The sequence below is a fragment of the Malaclemys terrapin genome, chromosome 13 (genome assembly GCF_027887155.1).
Source record: "Malaclemys terrapin pileata isolate rMalTer1 chromosome 13, rMalTer1.hap1, whole genome shotgun sequence".
NCBI classification, from domain to species: Eukaryota; Metazoa; Chordata; order Testudines; family Emydidae; genus Malaclemys; species Malaclemys terrapin.
Genome location: NC_071517.1, coordinates 32,419,579 through 32,436,658, shown reverse-complemented (window position 1 = coordinate 32,436,658; position 17,080 = coordinate 32,419,579). Strand labels below are relative to the sequence as shown.

At 49.9% G+C, this 17,080-nt stretch overlaps 2 protein-coding genes across 2 annotated transcripts in view; one reads left to right on the top strand and one right to left on the bottom strand.

The window, feature by feature from the left end:
* Nucleotides 1–9,227, top strand: part of LOC128847920 (zinc finger protein 420-like) — a 42,679-nt gene extending 33,452 nt beyond the window's left edge. Inside the window, exons 7-8 of the mRNA XM_054047649.1 lie at nucleotides 6,184–6,478; nucleotides 6,939–9,227. Coding sequence (XP_053903624.1) covers nucleotides 6,184–6,478; nucleotides 6,939–8,047 — 1,404 coding nt within the window. The 3' untranslated portion in view covers nucleotides 8,048–9,227. The remainder of the gene's footprint in view (nucleotides 1–6,183; nucleotides 6,479–6,938) is intronic.
* On the bottom strand, nucleotides 71–6,005 carry LOC128848306 (zinc finger protein 664-like). The gene is made up of 5 exons (XM_054048229.1): nucleotides 5,615–6,005; nucleotides 5,327–5,415; nucleotides 3,037–3,163; nucleotides 2,311–2,424; nucleotides 71–2,021 (listed from the first exon to the last, which is right to left on the bottom strand). Exons 2-5 carry the CDS (start codon nucleotides 5,348–5,350, stop codon nucleotides 967–969), a joined length of 1,320 nt encoding a protein of 439 aa, XP_053904204.1. The 5' UTR covers nucleotides 5,351–5,415; nucleotides 5,615–6,005; the 3' UTR covers nucleotides 71–966.
* Nucleotides 9,228–17,080: the final 7,853 nt, after the last annotated feature.

Genomic DNA, 17,080 nt, shown 5'->3' with positions numbered 1-17,080 from the left:
AGTACTCCTGTTCTTCTTTTTGCGGATACAGACTAACACGGCTGTTACTCTGAAACTACTCCTGGGGGGAATTTTTGTGTATGTCTGTAGCAATACTTGCTGACAGGTATTTTGAAATAAATTACTAAAATAATTGAAACTGGCGTGATTATGTAGTGTTATTTGGACCAATACAATTTTGCAGAATTTTAAAATATTGCCCACAGAATTTAAATTTTTTTGGCATATAATTTTTAATTTTTTGGTGCAGAATTCCCCAAGGAGTACTTAGATCCTATACCCCACCCGGAGTGGAGAACAGAAGCCAGGAGTCCTGATTCCTAATCCCCTCCTTACACCATACTGCCCACACAGCAACCGTGCAATATCCCAAAGGTCTCACCTCCTCATCTGGCTCCAGCCCACCTCACTGTCTGCAGAGATAGCCAGTACACTGAGCACTGCTCTGAAATCCTGTCACTTCAGACCAGCAGCTCTCACTGCCTTATAACTACAGACCCACAGGCCCCCTTCACTGCTTCCTTGAATAACATCCCCCTACCTCCGTCCCGAGGCAGAGATGAGCCTGACACAAACAGTAACTCTTCTCTGTACTCTAAAGTGTGTGTGGAACCCACAGAATCGTCACCCAATTCATCCCATCACCTGCTCCCCCCGACTATAAAATGACCAGCTCCTCAGTACCAAGAGTTCCTTCCTCCCTGGCCAACACCAACCATCCTCCCCTGAAATCCAAATCATCCACTTGCCTTCTACTCCTATCCAGACCCTCCACATTTACACTTTGCTGCAGGAGGACACAGAACCATTTGCCCCCAGGGAGAGCTCCCACCACTTTCTTTCTATCCTGTGGGATATTAGAGCAACCTTTGCCTTGTAGCTTTTCCTACAGACAGAACACTTATAGGGTCTCCCTAGAGTATCAGTTCTCTGATGTTTAATAGGGACTGAGCTATAACTGAAGCTTTACCAACAGTCAAGGCAACTATAGGGTCTCTCTCCCATGTGCACTTTCTGATGTGTAATGAGATGTGAGCTACGACTGAAGCTTTTCCCACACTTGGGGCATTTATAGGGTCTCTCTCCAGTATGGACTCTCTGATGTGCAATGAGGTTTGAGCTACCACTGAAGCTTTTCCCACAGTTGAGGCATCTATAGGGTCTCTGTCCTGTATGGACATTCAGATGTACAATGAGGTGTGAGCTACAACTGAAGCTTTTCCCACATTCAAGGCATTTATAGGGTCTCTCCCCGGTATGGACTCTCTCATGTGCAATGAGATGTGAGCTACAACTGAAGCTTGTCCCACATTTGAGGCATTTATAGGGTCTCTCTCCCGTATGGACTCTCTGATGTACAATGAGATGTGAGCTACAACTGAAGCTTTTCCCACACTCGCGGCATTTATAGGGTCTCTCTCCCGTATGGACACTCTGATGTACAATGAGGTTTGAGCTGCGGCTGAAGCTTTTCCCACAGTCAGGGCATTTATAGGGTCTCTCTCCCGTATGGATGCTCTGATGCGCAATGAGGTTTGAGCTGCGGCTGAAGCTTTTCCCACATTCTGGGCATTTATAGGGTCTCTCTCCTGTATGGACTCTCTGATGTGCAATGAGGTTTGAGCTACGACTGAAGCTTTTCCCACACTCGAGGCATTTATAGATTTTCTCTCCATTATGGATTCTTCGATGTACAAACAGGTTTGGACTCCCACTGAAATTTTTCCTGCATCCAGCATCTTCATATGGTTTCTTTTCAGTGCAGATCCTCGGGCGGATCATAGTTTCATTCACGTTATTCAAACTTCCATCTCGGAGAGTGGATTTACTCTGTCTCTCCCCTTGGTGGTCTCCCTGCAGCCTCTCTGGTCTGGGCTGACCCTCACAGGTATTCCCCTGCTCCAGACTCTGGGAAACATCGCCTTCAGATCTTCCCAGTACAGTCCCCTGTGGTTCTACTTGCTCAGGATCTTCCTGTTCAGGATTCTTCTCCTCATTCTCACCCACCAACCCATCACCTGCTAGGACAGAGAGAGAATCCAGACATGAGTCCTTCCCTGTGTCGAGGAGAAAGGGAAGCTCAGGAAGGGGAATGGCTAAGGGGTGGAACAAACAGAAATATCTCTTGGGGAGATAGGAAAGACAGGAGCCATGAGTGATGTCTGCCGTGAGGGGACAGTACGTGCAGGGGACAATCCTGACCCAGGTGAAGTGAAGCAGAAAGCAAGAAACTTGTAGGCCCTTTGCGGGAATCCCAGCTGTTTGTGACAATAATGAGTGGATTGTGAATCCATATAACTAATTCCTCACCTGGGCTGAGGTTTCTCGGGATCTCCCTTTCCACATAGCCCCATAGCTCTGTGACCCACAGTTCTTCCCCTTGTTCCAGCTGGGAGATCACCTCAAGTTGGGGAATGGGAAATCCTGCACCAGGGAAAGAAAAGAGGTGAAACCAGGGTCTTACAGTTACTCAGAGACACAGATGTTTCCAGATGTGCTGTGCTGGGTGGGAGGGTGCCCTTGAATAAACCAACAGATGGGGAAATGTTCCTGGAGACCATTCAAGCAGATTGGCTGGTTCCTGGGAGATGTGCCGTTTCCTCTGCAGGCGATTCAAGGATCTCCACACTGGGGGATTTTAAGAATCTGGCATAGAACAAGATTTCATCCACCCTCTTACCCCTTTGTAAGCCTGCTGAGACCAGAGCCCTTTCCAGGCACAGAGCCAGTCCTGGGAAGAGCAGGACACACAAAATCCCAGTATGTGAGAATGAGCCCATGTTTAAAAAGACAAGAGGAACACATCACCCACCCTCTCCCTTTGATGGGGATGGATTAATATCTCCACTCTGTCTCCGAATTGCCTCTTCTCTGGAAGGGGTATGGAGGTGACAGACTGTGTCTCAAAAGTTCTGGGGACTATGGGGCTGATCCCCCTGAAATCTAGGTGACTAGGAAAGAACCCTGAATAGAAGCCACTTTTGGTTCATCAGAGATCCCCCTGGTTCTAATACCCAAGGGGACAGGAATCCTTACCCAGCGAGGTCACGTTCTCATAATTCTCCTGCATCACATCCATGTAGAGGTTTCTCTGACATAGGTCCAGCAGAGTCCACTCCTCCTCTGTGAAATACACAGCCACCTCCTCGAAGGTCACTGGTCCCTGAAATAGCCAGAGTCCCCCACTCAGGACCTGTTCCCCCAGACACAATGCCCCCAGCTCAGTCACAGGCAGTGTGATGGGGGGTGCTCCCCACACTGGCCCTGCAAGAGCTGAATTTGGGTTAGTTGGGCCCAATCAGCTAATTAGACTGCAAACAGGGGAGCTTTAGGCTAGAGGCAGCTAATTAGAGAGAGGCTTGCCTATGTAGGTGCAGGCGGGGCCTATATAAGCCAGGAAGCTGGCTACAGACAGGGGCAGCAGAAAGGCAGGCTGCAGTCACTCCCTGGGAGGAGGGAGCTTGGCTTGGCAAACCGAGTGAAAGGGGAGAACCAGAGAGGGTGGCAAGGCTCAGGGGAAAAATAGCGAAGTATGGGGTTGGCCAGAGAGTGGCTGCGGATGAGAGGGCCCTTAAGCCAGGACCCAGAGGGGGGCGAGTCCCCCTACCAGGCACTGATGAAGTGGCACTGGTGGGGCAGTGAGCAGGGAGACTGCCTGAGCCCCGGATTGTCAAGAGGGACTTTGATAGCCCGGATGGAAGGGGGGAACATGTATGGTGACCTGTCCCAAGGGCTGAGTCATGAAGAGGAGACTGCGGTTCCAAGAGTGAGAGGGTCCACAGGATGATGGGAGAGACACTGCTAGAGGAGGGCAGCACCTGGTAGGAGGTGCCATGTGCAGTGGTCAACCATGTGATGGGTAGGGCTGGTAAATCTCCCTGTTTTCTCTGGGGAAGAAGGGTAAAATTTCTCAAATTCCTCATTAAAAACCTACACTGTTTCCATGGTGAAACTATGATGCCCAGAGCTGTTGACTCCAGTGATTTCATCACAGGTCTCACAATATTTAGTTGAGAGTTATAAAATTATCCCATGATCTCACAATTCCTAGCACAGAACATAAGAACAATCATGCTGCGTCAGACCAAAGGTTCATCTAGCCCAGTATCCTGTCTTCAACAGTGGCCAATGCCAGGTGCTTCAGAGGGAATGAACAGAACAGATAATCGTAAAGTGATTCATTCCCTGTCGCCCATTCCCAACTTCTGGCAAACAGAGGCTAGGGACACCATTCCTGCCTATCCTGGCTAACAGTCATTGATGGACCTATCCTTCATGAATTTATCTAGTTCTTTTTTGAACCCTGTCATACTCTTGGCCTCCACAATATCCTCTGGCAAGGAGTTCCACAGGTTGACAGTACTTGCACTGTCCCCTGTTCGACATGGCTGCCATCTCCCATCACTTTCAGGGGGTCTGAAATCAAACTGGTCACCATTTCCCTACACTTTTGGCATGTAGAAGTGAGGCATCCCCTAATAAAGAGGGCCACCACCTCCCATGGTTTTCTTTGAAACAGGAGCCATGCTCTCCGCAGGGAATACGGCTGCTGCTCTGTGCTTGGGAGTTTGGATAGGAAACTGAATAGAAAAGGGAATGTGAGGAGTCAGTGGCAGAGTGGTGGTGGTGAAGGGAATGAGTGGGGAAGGCATGAGAGACGAAGTGGGTGAAGGGTAAAGTGTGGGTGTGGGGTAGACAGTGGGAGGGTGCTATGTAATGTGGGGAATGGGGTGAGGTGGATACATGGTAAGTGTTGGGAGCTAGAGGGAGGCTGAGCGGGGTGCAGGGTGATTTGTGGGGGGGGCAGATTGACATTAAGGGGGTTCAGGAAGATGTGTGGGCTTGGCAGGGAAGATGGAGTGGAGGGGAATTGGGGTGCAGGGGGAGCTTTAGGAGGCTTCAGGGGAAGGTGTGGTGTAGGAAGGAGAGGGAAGAGGTGCAGGAAGGAGTGTGAGGGGACTTTGGGTGTGCAGGGGCATGTGGGGATATAGCAGCTGTGAGAGGTATGAGACTGTGAAGGGAAAAAGAGGTGAATATAGGAGATGGGGCAAGTGGCCCTTCTTATGTTCTTATTCAAGCCCATCCTCTGACTTTTCAGAGAGCTCATGGCTGCTGTGCAAGGGCAGTGGGCCTCTGATATTGGCACATCCAGGGTTTTGTGATCTCACACGGGGGAATATCCCCCAACCCCTGCTGGGAATGTCACTGAATTTCTGGCCCCACATTCACAGAACCCAGCAGAGAGATTTCATTTCCTCTTCTCCTCCCCTTCTGCTTTCCCTGTCCCGCCGCGAATTCACTCCAGACCAAACCCACCATCTCCTACCTGAGCTTGTTCCACTTCAGCCATTTCCCTGCCCTGTCCCCTGGGAGGATGGGACGATCTGGATCAAAACAGGGACGTTATTCTGCAGCCTGTCAGGGCGAGATGGGCAATTGGGGAGGTCTCAGATGTGGCTTTGGTTCATTTCACACCTCGATCTCCCCCCTCCCCCCCTCTTTCCCTGCAGACAGAGGATTTAGACTCTGCCAGGCTGGGAAAACACTTGGTCACTTTATTACTCGCTTGAGCCAGATTCAGCCTTTGAATTTACACCCACAGTTCTGCACCCACCGTTATTTTCCAGCCACTCCTCTCCCGAGGGGGACAGACAGCGGGGACCCAGCTCCCTGTGCCCCTGGCTGGAGCTTTTCTCCAGGACCCCCGAGATCTCCCAGCGCTGTTTCCCCTCCCGGCCCCAGCGCGGTGCCTCGGGTCTCTGCATCCCCTGCAGGCTCCGGCTCCGGAGCTGGGGCGGGGAGAGACCCCGCTGCGGCCGCCCACTGCTCGGTCCCGCTCCCACGTCCCAGACAATGGAGGCGGCGGCAGCAGCGTCTGACCCGGGAAGCTCCGACCCCGAGCAGAGCGAGAGGCAGCGAGCGCAGCCTCCGGAGCCCCCTGGTGGCCCCGGCTAATGACACCCACTGCCCGCGGGCGGGGAACGTGGCCCGGCCCTAGCGAGGGCTGCAGCCCGGACGGCAGCCGGGGCACAGGAAGGGGCTGGATCAGCCGAGCGCGGCTGTATCCGGGGTGGAAGGGGGAGAGTTCAGGGCTTCGAACGGCTTCGGCGCTGCAAAGCGTAAATGAGAATTATAGTAACGCGGCTCCGTGCGGGGAGAGACCTGCACTAACCCGCTCTGTGCCCAGCGGCGGGCACTTTCTGCGGGGGCTGGAACCAGCTCCGGGCTCTGCCGACACCAGCCCCTGAGCCGGAGCCTGCAGGTGAGGGGAGAGACCCGGGGGAAAGCGCTGGGGCCGGGCAGGAAAGTGACTCTCTGATCTCACAGGCCCTGGGGACCTGCTGCCATGTGAATGTGCCTGCAGCACTGGAGCTGGCTGTGTATTTCACGGAGGAGAAGTGGGCTGTGCTAGACCCCCATCAGAGAGCTCTCTACAGGGACATCATGCAGGAGAACTATGAGAACGTGACCGTATTGGGTAAGGATTCCTGTCCTCTTGGGTATTAGATGTCCTGGGTTCATTTCTGCTCAGGGTTCTTCTCTGGTCCCTTAGATTTCCCTGGACCCAGCACATCTGGAAAACAACTCTGTATCAGAATCATGGTAAACCCCTGCTCTCGTTCAATTCTCTGTCATCTCACCCAGGTCCATATTATGCCCAGCAGGTGTCATATCCTCATGGCAGACGTTACACATGGCTTCCCACCCACCCTGACTGACACCTGGCGGTCCCCCACAGTGTTCAGATGGGATGTGGAGTCAGAATTGGTCCCCTCCTTTCCCGGGGAGAAACAGGGTTTGGAGGGAGTCCCCTACTGATTTTTCAATCTCCCCAGCAGTTATTTTGATTTTTCCCCCCATTTGCCTTTCTGCTTTCTGAGGTTTTCATTCCCCCAGTGCAGGGAGTGACTCCTGTCTGGATTCTCTCTCTATCCCAGCAGGTGATGGGACGCGGAGTGAGAACGAAGTGGGGAATCTGCCTCAGGAAGGTCCTGAGCAAGTGCAACGGCACAGAGCATTATCAGAGAACATGTCCCACAGTCCTGAGCAAGGAGACGCCTGTGAGAGTCAGCACAGGGCAGAGATGCAGCAGGGAACCCACCCAGGGAACAGACAGGATAAATTCACTCACCAGGGGGGCAGTTTGAAAGACCTTAATAAAGACTTGATGCAGCCGAGAATCTGCCCCAAAGATAAACTGTATCAGTGTGCTGAGTGTGACAGAAGCTTCAATCGGAGTTCAAACCTTCTTGTCCATCAGAGAGTCCACACAGGAGAGAAACCCTATAACTGCCCCAAGTGTGGGAAAAGCTTCAGTGACGGCTCAGCCCTGACTAAACATCAGAGGATCCACACCGGAGAGACACCCTATGTCTGCTCTACCTGTGGAGAAAGCTTCAATCAGAGATCAAACCTTACTGTACATCAGAGAGTCCACACGGGAGAGAGACCCTATAGCTGCCCTGACTGCGGGAAACGGTTCACTCACTTCTCAAACCTTGTTAAACACCAGACAATCCACGCGGGAGAAAAACCCCATAAGTGCCCCAACTGTGGGAAACATTTCAGGTGGAGCTCACAACTTATTAAACACCTTGATTCACACCAGAGAGCCCACAAGGGAGAAGAACCCTATCGCTGCTCTGACTGTGGGAAACGCTTCAGTTATAGCTCACACCTTAATAGACATCAAATTATCCATACCGGAGAAAGACCCTATAAATGCCCCGACTGTGGGAAAAGCTTCAAGCTGAGCTCCATCCTTCTTGTACATCAGAGAATCCACACGGGGGAGAGACCCTATCACTGCCTTGAATGCGGGAAAAGCTTCTGTGACAGCTCAGGCCTTATTAGACATCGGCGAATCCATACCGGGGAAACACCCTTTCAATGTTCTGTCTGTGGGAAAAGTTTCACTCGGAAATCGCATCTTATTTCACACCAGAGAACCCACACGGGAGAGACACCCTATAAATGTTCTGTCTGTGGGAAAAGCTACAAGGTGAAGGTCTCTCTAATGTCCCACCAGAAACTCCACACAGGATAGCATGTGGCAGGAGCTCTCCCTGTGAGGCAACGGGTCTCTGCCCTTCCAAAGCAAAGTATAAATATGCTGCATTTGCAGATGGTCTGGGTAGGGGCAGCAGGTGGGCGGATGGTTTGGGTTTCAGTGGGGAGTGGTTGGTGGAGGCCAGAGGAGGAGAGAACACTGGGTACGGTGGAAGATGGGTCATTTCAGGGTCTGGGGAGAGCAGGCAATGGGATTAGTGGGGAGACATTTCTGCAGGTTCCCCATACACTTTCCAATGTAGAGAAAAAGTAAAAATGCTGCATTGCACTTTGCGTCTGAGTTGTCTCTGTAGCTGCTAAGCCCTCTTGGGGCAGGGGGATTTATTTAGGGAAGCAGCGAGGGGCCCTGTGGGGCCATAGTGATAAAGCAGATTGCAGCCAATCTGCAGTGACAGGATATCAGAGCAATTCACTGTTTATTGGAATCCTCTGCAGACAGGGTGGGGGAAATTTGGGAATTCATGGTGGAGATTCCCCAGCAAGGTGGGGTTTTGCACTGTTCCTATGAGTGCAGTATTGTATAATGGGGAGAGCAGGGGGCATTGGGACACAGGACCCCGGCTCTGAGAGGGGAGTGAGGTCTAATGGGTTAGAGCAGGGAGGACTGGGAGCCCTGATTCCTGGGTTCAATAACCAACTCTGCTGGTGTCTCCTGGTGTGATCTTGTACCAGCCACGTCCCCTCCTCTCTGTGCATCTATTGTTTCATCTCTACAACGCACATACTAGCAGTCACTCACCACCCCATGGAGCTTTGAGATTGTCACTAGTTACTGTGTATTCAGTGGCTCAGGAGGAAAGAGGCACCATGGGAGGAAAGTTGCATTATTACCATTATTGTAATGCGTTGTATTATTATGTGACATTCTCCTGTTCCTTGCTGGGTCTCTGTCAGGGGGAGTGTGTTACAGAGCTGAAGGGAAGGGTTTTAGCTAGGTTCCCTTGTCCTTGTTCTCAGGCACAGGCTGTTACACACTCAGATTATTCCTGAAACAACTGCCCTGGGTGGGAGTTTCTCCTTGTTTTAGGATGGTCTGGGAGGGGAGAGGGTCTCGTGTTTCAGGGCATTCAGGTTTCAGGTTAACCTCAATGAAAACTCAGTGAAGTTTTTACCTCAATGGGTTTTTGATTTTCCAAATAAATTCCTGGTTAAATGTTTGTTGTGCATCTCTCCTTCATCTCCCAGCGTATCCCTGGAATTTCCTCTGTTCTCCAGCTCTGGGCAGAGTGCCCCAGACTGGGTTAGTTTTCCCCTTATTTGCTCCCGCTTAGCAGGAATCGCTCACTCCCTGTATCAAGCCCTTTCCCTGATGTCTCTGCCCATGTGGCTTTAGAAGGAGGGGGTTGATTCAGGTGCCTCATGTCTTTGCTCTTGCGGCTCTGAGTGTCTCTGGGCTCAGACTCCGTGTCTTCTTTTCCTCTCTCCCAGGGGTTTAATTGGTGCAGAGGATAAACAGCCTCAGAGGCAGAATCCGGGGGCCCTGGCTGGGCGTGAGCTCCAGTGGTCACACACAGTTGGAGCAGGGCTGGTCCTGAAAAGCTGGATACATAGACGCTTCCAGAGGGGGAGCAGCCCATCTCCTCCCTGGCAGCATCTCCAGTGTCTGTCCCCTCTTCCTGCTCTGTGCCCAGCTCTGTGAGGAATCCAGTGACTCCCAGGCAGAATTGTGACATTTCCCAGGGCCACAGAGCAGCTGTAGGGCTCTCAGATGTCCTCCATTGCAGGCCTTCACTTCCCATCAGATTCCTGGTTCCTACTCCCAGTTTCCTGGAGGTTTCGCTGATGCTCTGCCTCCTTGCTGCGGTAACTGCATCACTGTAACACTCTAAGAAACAACCCTCCCCATACTCTGCTGTCCTGTTCTCTGTCCTAGAGCCCAGCTCCATTGCAAACTAGGCCCATAGTGCTTCAATTCCAGCCATTGTAGGGTTCTCAACCAGACCTGGACAGTGCTACCAGAACTCAACCAGTAAACAAATGGGGCAAATCCTACAGATAGGATCTTGTTCGTGACACCAATTGTGTAAGTGGGGGAACGGTTCCGCTATTGTGGGGAACTTTCCTGGCTTCCGCACTACCCCAGTGGAATCGGAGAGCAAAAGGATTCAAGTCCTCGCTCCAACTCCCTTTTCCCAGCCTTGTAAGAGACAAGAGTGTGTAACCCACTAATGCCCCTTTGACTGGAGGTGTTAACAGGCCACTTGACATGGAATGGTCTCTTCTAATATGTGTTAACTACTTACCATAAATCTATTCCACCCTGTATTTAGTTGAGAGACTCTGACTGACCAGTTACAATTGGGCATTTAAAGTTTCCGCAGTGAGATTGACCCTCACTTCTCCACTGTCAGTGCAGCTCTCATTTTGGTGTCCCTACGCTGGAAGGCTGGGGTGAGTTTTGCACACAAATCCAGGAATGTGGCCTTGTGCATCCAGAAGTTCTACAGCCACTCCTCGCATCTTAATGCAGGTGTGGGATCATGATCTTCCCAGTTGGTGCTTGTTTCTCGGGCCCAGAACCGGAGCTCCACCATCTGCGACTGCGCCGTGAATGCCACCAACAAGCTTGAATTGGTTGTCGCTCTGTCCCACAGCAGTCTGTTCTGCATGGACTCCTCATCTCCCCCACGTCTATTCCTGTGGCTCTGCATATACTGCAGGATCATGCACCCTGAGCATGCAACGCTCATAACAATAGTGCAGAGCTGTGCAGGCTCCATGCTTCTGTCAGAGATGGCAGACAGTAAGGAGGGCCACGCTGGTTTGTGGGATATAGGAAAAAAGATGCAAAAATTATGGGATATGTATAAAATTGTCACCCCGTGTGACCCATTTGGACCCCACTGCGCGTTGCCAAAATTTTCCAAAATACAGTGCGTTGGACGGTGGCGAGTTGCATAGTGGGATACCTACCCATGGTGCACTGCACTCGGAATCAAAGACTCCTGGTGAGTGCGCTTCCCACCAACACGAGGAGCCAAGTAGGCACGTGCACAAGTGACATATTAACTGCAGCAACTATATTCTGGTGTAACTTCAGTTAACATAAGTTTGTAGTGTAGATATGGCTTTAGGTATATGAATTATTTGGGAGAGGTAACAGCAAAACTATGAGGCTAGGCCAACATTCATTCAGGGGATTAGACTCCTACTTTTGTGGATCTGAGCCTCCTGTACCCCAAAGGGCCAGGAACAAAAAGACATATTAAAAAAAACCCAATATTTATTTCTTTTTTAAATTCCATGACTTGAGGGCATATAACTCATGAATTTTGAATTCTTCTGGTTGTCAAGCAGTCTTTGGGTTGTAGAGGTGTGTTCATTATGTTGTAAAACTATAACTGGGTTCAAAAAAGAATTAGATACGTTCCTGGAGGATAGGTACATCAATGGCTACTAGCGAAGGTGATCAGGGATGCAACCCCATCCTCTGGATGTCTCTAGTCCAGGGGTCGGCAACCTTTCAAAAGCGGTGTACCGAGTCTTCATTTATTCACTTTTAATTTAAGGTTTTGCATGCCAGTTATACATTTTAATGTTTTTAGAAGGTCTCTTTCTATAAATCTGTAATATATAACTAAACTATTGTTGTATGTAAAGTAAATAAAGTTTTTAAAATGTTTAAGAAGCTTCATTTAAAATTAAATTAAAATGCAGAGCCCCCCAGACCGGTGGCCAGGACCCGGGCAGTGTGAGTGCCACTGAAAATCAGCTCGTGTGCCGTCTTCGGCACGCATGCCATAGGTTGCCTACCCCTGCTCTAGTCTCTGTTTGCTAAAAGCTGGGAGTAGATGACAGGGGACGGATCACTGGATGATTGCCTATTCTGTTCATTTCCTCTGAAGCACCTGGAACTGGCCACTGTCAGAAGACAGGATACTGGACTAGATGGACCTTTGGTCTGACCCAGTGTGGCCGTTTTTATGTTCAGTAAAAATTATAGATTTTTGCCTTTGATGAGGATTTAATAGCAAATTGCATACTGCCCTTAGTGAATATTTGGGAACCAAGTTCTACACGGTTGCAAGCAGAGACATGCAAAAAGGCAGTAAGGGCTGGATTGAGAGGCAAAGCAACAGTTGTGAAAAGCAATCCCCATTGGTGGATCAAATGAAAATGAAGATGTTTTGACACCAGGCCAGGAGATCAGTCAGGCTGGAAGTCACAGGATCCAACAGAATAAACTTGCGCTACAAAAATAAAAATTTAGAATTAAAAATTCCAAATTAAAAGTCACAGTAAAAGCCTAGGAAGTGCTATACTACTAGAAACACAGACGTCATTGCTAAAACTACTAGCCACTATTTACTTCTGAATATTTTCAATGATTTGCTATTAAAATAGAAATTAAATAGCACAATGACATCCATCTGCATAGTGTTGACAAAGGTAAATGATGAAGTGCCAAGAGTAACGACATTGTAAAAGGTAAACAATTAGAAGGAGCAAAACTATATTTAAAATAAATTACAAGAAAGGGAGCACAATTCAGGGAATGCCAGCAGCAGATAAAACAAATGTGTCAACTGCCAGGAGGCTCTATGCAGCCATATAAAGTGATAAGAGATTCTTTTAAATACTCAAGATGTGTGACACAGTTTTTTGGGGGTGTATGTTAAATTGTTCATGGAATCAAGTCTCGTACAGCATCTCAGCACGTTATATCCGATAGAGACGCTGCCATGTCTAGGCATTGGGATACCTGTGCCGTTAAGAACCCAGCCCTGGGAAGCCTGTGCTGAGACGTACTGTCCTGTGCAAGGGGGAATAAAAAAGTCCCTCTGCCCTACACTCTATTTTTGCAAACATGGCAGGTGGCTCATCCCATTGGGGTAACTGTTACCCATAGATGCGGAAGTGGTTTCCGTGATATACAGGATTTGCAGTTTGGTTCAATGGCTCTCAGCACCCCCACTGTACAAATTGTTCCAGCTCCCCTGCTGTTACCCCCTCTGCCACTCCCTGTGCCCCAGGGCTTTGCCCTCAGCCACCATCTGGCAGCACCTCACCCCTGGGCTTAGCCCTGGCTCCCTGCTACCCACCCCCAGCCGCATGCTGCTAGCGTCACTTCGCTCTTCTCCCCCCCTCCCCAGCCTGAGTGAGAGCAGCAGTCACACTCATCAAGCAGAACAAAAGGCCCAGCCAATGCAAACTCCTGCTTGGCTCCTGGCTGTCAAGAAATCAGGAGCAGCTGGAGTCAGAGCTCCTGAGATACTGGTTCCATCTCCCGATTGGCAAGAACTGCAGCAGCAAATGCAAAACACAAAGGAGACAGCAGCAGTCACTTTGCTTGCCTGGCTTACTCCTCCTCTTTCCCCCTCCTCCCCAGTGAAAGCTACGCGGCTTGTTCCTCCCCCCCAAGCCAGGAACCAGAGCCAAGCTGCTTGAAAGTCACTCACTCTCCTCCCCCACCCCTCCCTGTGCTGGCTAGTCTTTGCTCAGCCAATAGGAATGCAGAGGTGTATCTGGCAGAGCCAATAGCAAGGCTGGGGGCTTCTGCAGCACTTTTTTCAAATTCATTCTTTTCATTGAAACAAACATGCTCACTGGGAGCGGTCAGGGGAAGGAAGCTCTGTGCTTAGGTCAGAAGATGCCTGCTGCAAATGTCATCATGATCTGCGTAGACTGACCCTCACCTTCACATGTTACAAAGGCAGGAGCAAGCCCCTTGTGGCACCAGTAGACACAGGGTTGCTCAGGCAGGGGAGGAGGGGGCTGCTGCCCCACACACATTCGGGGAATAATTATCCCCACAGCTAGCTCAAGTTTCAGGCTACAAGAGTGGTGCTGAAGAATGACCACCTGGGATCTTCCCCTGCTGTCAAGAAACAAATATGACATGTCACGCCACAAATATTACTTACATTATGCTTAAAACTTTCCAATTTTTTCCAATTCTCCAATCTGGGGAATGGCAGTACCCCAGTGTGGCCATTAATTCTGCCAGTTAGTCCTACTTGTCTGAGAGGTTTTCCTTTGCCTACAGTGGGCTTTGGGTCAGGTTACCAGGTAGGGCTATATAGGCTGTTACACACAAATACTGATTCCCCTGGGAATGCCTTGATCTTACCAAATCTCCTCAGGGTTGCATTTTTTCTAGGATCTCTCCCCCCCCTCCCCCTTTTGAGGAGCTACTGGTCCTTTTGTGCAGATACAAGCAACTGCTGCCCCTAAGCAGCCATTTTATAGCTGTGTGTCTGCTGTGCTGTATGTCCTTCTCTTCCAACTGGTAAGTAATCTTAGCTTCTGTTTAGTTACTCTTTAATATTTCTGAGGGTGGCAGAGTCTCACAAACTTGAGTACCACCCGTGAATTTCATTGATATGTTGTTTACTCTCTCAAATTCTTCCAACTTAATCCTTTGTATTTATCATCACTATTTGTATTAACCCTTCAGGGCACATAAACCCAAGCCAATCTGAACAATTAGTAAGATTTGGCTGCCAACATTTGTAAATCCATGCTGCTAACATCCATCATTTAATTTATGTAGTGAGGTGACTTTTTAAGAGATTTTTTTTTTTTTAAAAATCTGGTACCTCAGTTACTTTTGAGCCATCATTAGTTTCACCTCCCTTCCTTTGTTAATTAATGCACATACTTTCTAATGCTACTTTCGCCCTTGACAAACTTTTAAATGTTCATTTTAACCCCTGTAATTTAGCATCAGCTCATTTATGTTAGTGGTGAAAGACCAAGTTACAAAACATAACCTGAAAATGTCTTTCATGATGAATTAGAAAGATCTCCAAAAATGTCATGTCCAAGAATAATCTAGAGATCATGCACCCACTGTGCTGGCCCTGTATGTGATGGAAACCACTTCAAGCCAGGGGGTGCTGCACCCCCAGTATCCCTCATTCCAGCACCAATAACTTAGCTTTTAAAAAAATATAAGTTATAAAACCATAGTCTACTAAAGGTTCCAAAACCTTTTTTAAAAGGCGACATATCTGAGTGAAAATAGTTCTTAGACCAAGATTCCTGTGCAGTGTTTGAAACCTAAACATTGGCGCACTAGGACATTGAAAGTGAAATGAATTAAGTTGTAGAACTGATTTTTTCCATTGTCTACACTTAGATAAATGCAGAAAGTAAAGCACAGCCAGGGTGCAAGAGCCGTGCTGCAGAACAGAGAACTTGTAATCTTTCCCTGCTGTGAAGAAACAAGCCTGAGCTGCCACCACCACAAATATTGTTTAAATTACACTTAAAACTGTTGTAGGAGCAGCAGTGATCTGTATGCTCTGTATGACTATGCTCTGTATAACCTGTATGCTCAAAAGGTCTGTTACACCCCCACCCCCCTTTGTCTCCTCTCCCTCTTTGAATACCTGTGGAGTGGCTTTCCCCCTCCCTTCTGGAATGCTTGTGGGATGAATGAGCTGGTTGAACAGCTGGAAGATCAGAAGAACTCCCAGGTAGATAAGGTGTCTGGGACTCTAATTAGGCAGCACTCACACACCCAATGCATGGACGCTGCATAGACACTTCCTGAGGTGGAGTGTGACCAACCAGACGCAGCCAAGTCATCTCTAGTCGCAGGCCATGAGGAGCAGGTCCTTAAAAGGGGAAGGGGCCATGTGCTCAGGAGTGCACTCACAAGCTTGTACCTCCCATGAAGGCCCTTTGCCCGGACCACCTGGCCAGTGGTTTACCACATTGCATTCCATCGTGCCTCGGGAAGACTTACCTTCATCACACCATCCATCACTGCGCTGTGGGACACTTACCTTGACGGATCCTGACATCTCCAGTGCTGTGCCTGTCCTGGGAGTGTGAGTATGCAAGTGTGAGTGTGCCCCCCCCCCTTTTTTGAGCTTAGCTATCAGTGTAATAAACATGCTACTTTCTAGCAAACTGTTGTGGGTCATTAGTCCTCAAGTAGCCCCTGGAATGGAATAATGGTTAAAGTCTCCCCCCACACACACCTGAAATGGCCCTGCTGCCCACATCCCTGATTTTGCCCGTGGGCCCCCTCCCTGCCCCGCCCCCCCACAGTCAGTTTCCAGACCCTGCCCATTCCTTCCATCCCCCATGTGCTCCCTTTGCCCCTCTGTGAACAGCAGGCAGCAGATTTTAATTCCAAGTGAGGCAAGAGCGAGGCCAGCGGCTTCAGCAGATGCTCAGTCCCTGTGCGCAATACATATATGAGTTCATAAACCATCTCTTTAAGAAGCTGCTTTACCAACTGTACAGTTAATTTTTTCCTCAAAATTATAGCTCAAACGTTTGCATATAAGGGACATAGCTCTCTTGTGTTAGTAATATCTCTAAATATATAAATCTGCCCTGCCCCCCAGTAATCCTTGGAGAAGGTACTGCCAGAACACACGTTTAATCATATCAATAGAATGCAAATGTTTCCCTGGACAATGTTTTTAGTGATTCAAACATACAAGTCATGCAGCACATTCTGTCTGTAGCAGGGTTTGTCAGGACACCCCGGATCCAGACACATGCCACGTTCCCAGCCCGCAGGCAGCAGGTTTCATTAGCTGGTGCCACCAGGGGGCTACGGAGGCTGCACTTGCTGCCTCTCGCTCTGCTCGGGTTCGGAGCTTCCCAGGTAAGACGCTGCTGCTGCCGCCGCCGCCTCCATTGTCTGGGAGCTGGGACTGGGACCGAGCAGCAGCTGCAGCAGGGTCTGTGCTGGGAAGAGACCTGCATTAACCCCACTCTGTGCCCAGCCCAACTGGGACTGGCTCCTGGGGCAGCCCCGGGCTCTGCCTGCCCCAGCTACCGAGCTGGAGCCTGCAGGGGATGCAGAGACCCAGGGGACCATGCTGGGGCCAAGAGGGGAGGCTGGGCCCCTCTGCACAGTGCTGGGAGATCTCTGGGGGAAAGCTCCAGCCAGGGGCACAGGGAGCTGGGTCCCTGCTGTCTGACCCCCTTGGGCAGGTCTCTGGGTCTGTCCCTGGGCTGGGCCTGAGCCGGACCCACTGCCCAGGGGTTGGGAGGTGAAGCCCTTTGAGAGCTCTCCAGGGAAAGCCCTAGAGAAGGGCAGGGC

Coding starts and splice junctions, on each gene's coding strand:
- LOC128848306 (XM_054048229.1), bottom strand. CDS start 5,350: ATGGCTGAAGTGGAACAAGCTCAG. Junction 3,164..5,326: donor CTGAAGTGGAACAAGCTCAG/GTAGGAGATGGT, acceptor TGGCTATTTCAG/GGACCAGTGACCTTCGAGGA. Junction 2,425..3,036: donor TGAGAACGTGACCTCGCTGG/GTAAGGATTCCT, acceptor TCCCTGGTGCAG/GATTTCCCATTCCCCAACTT.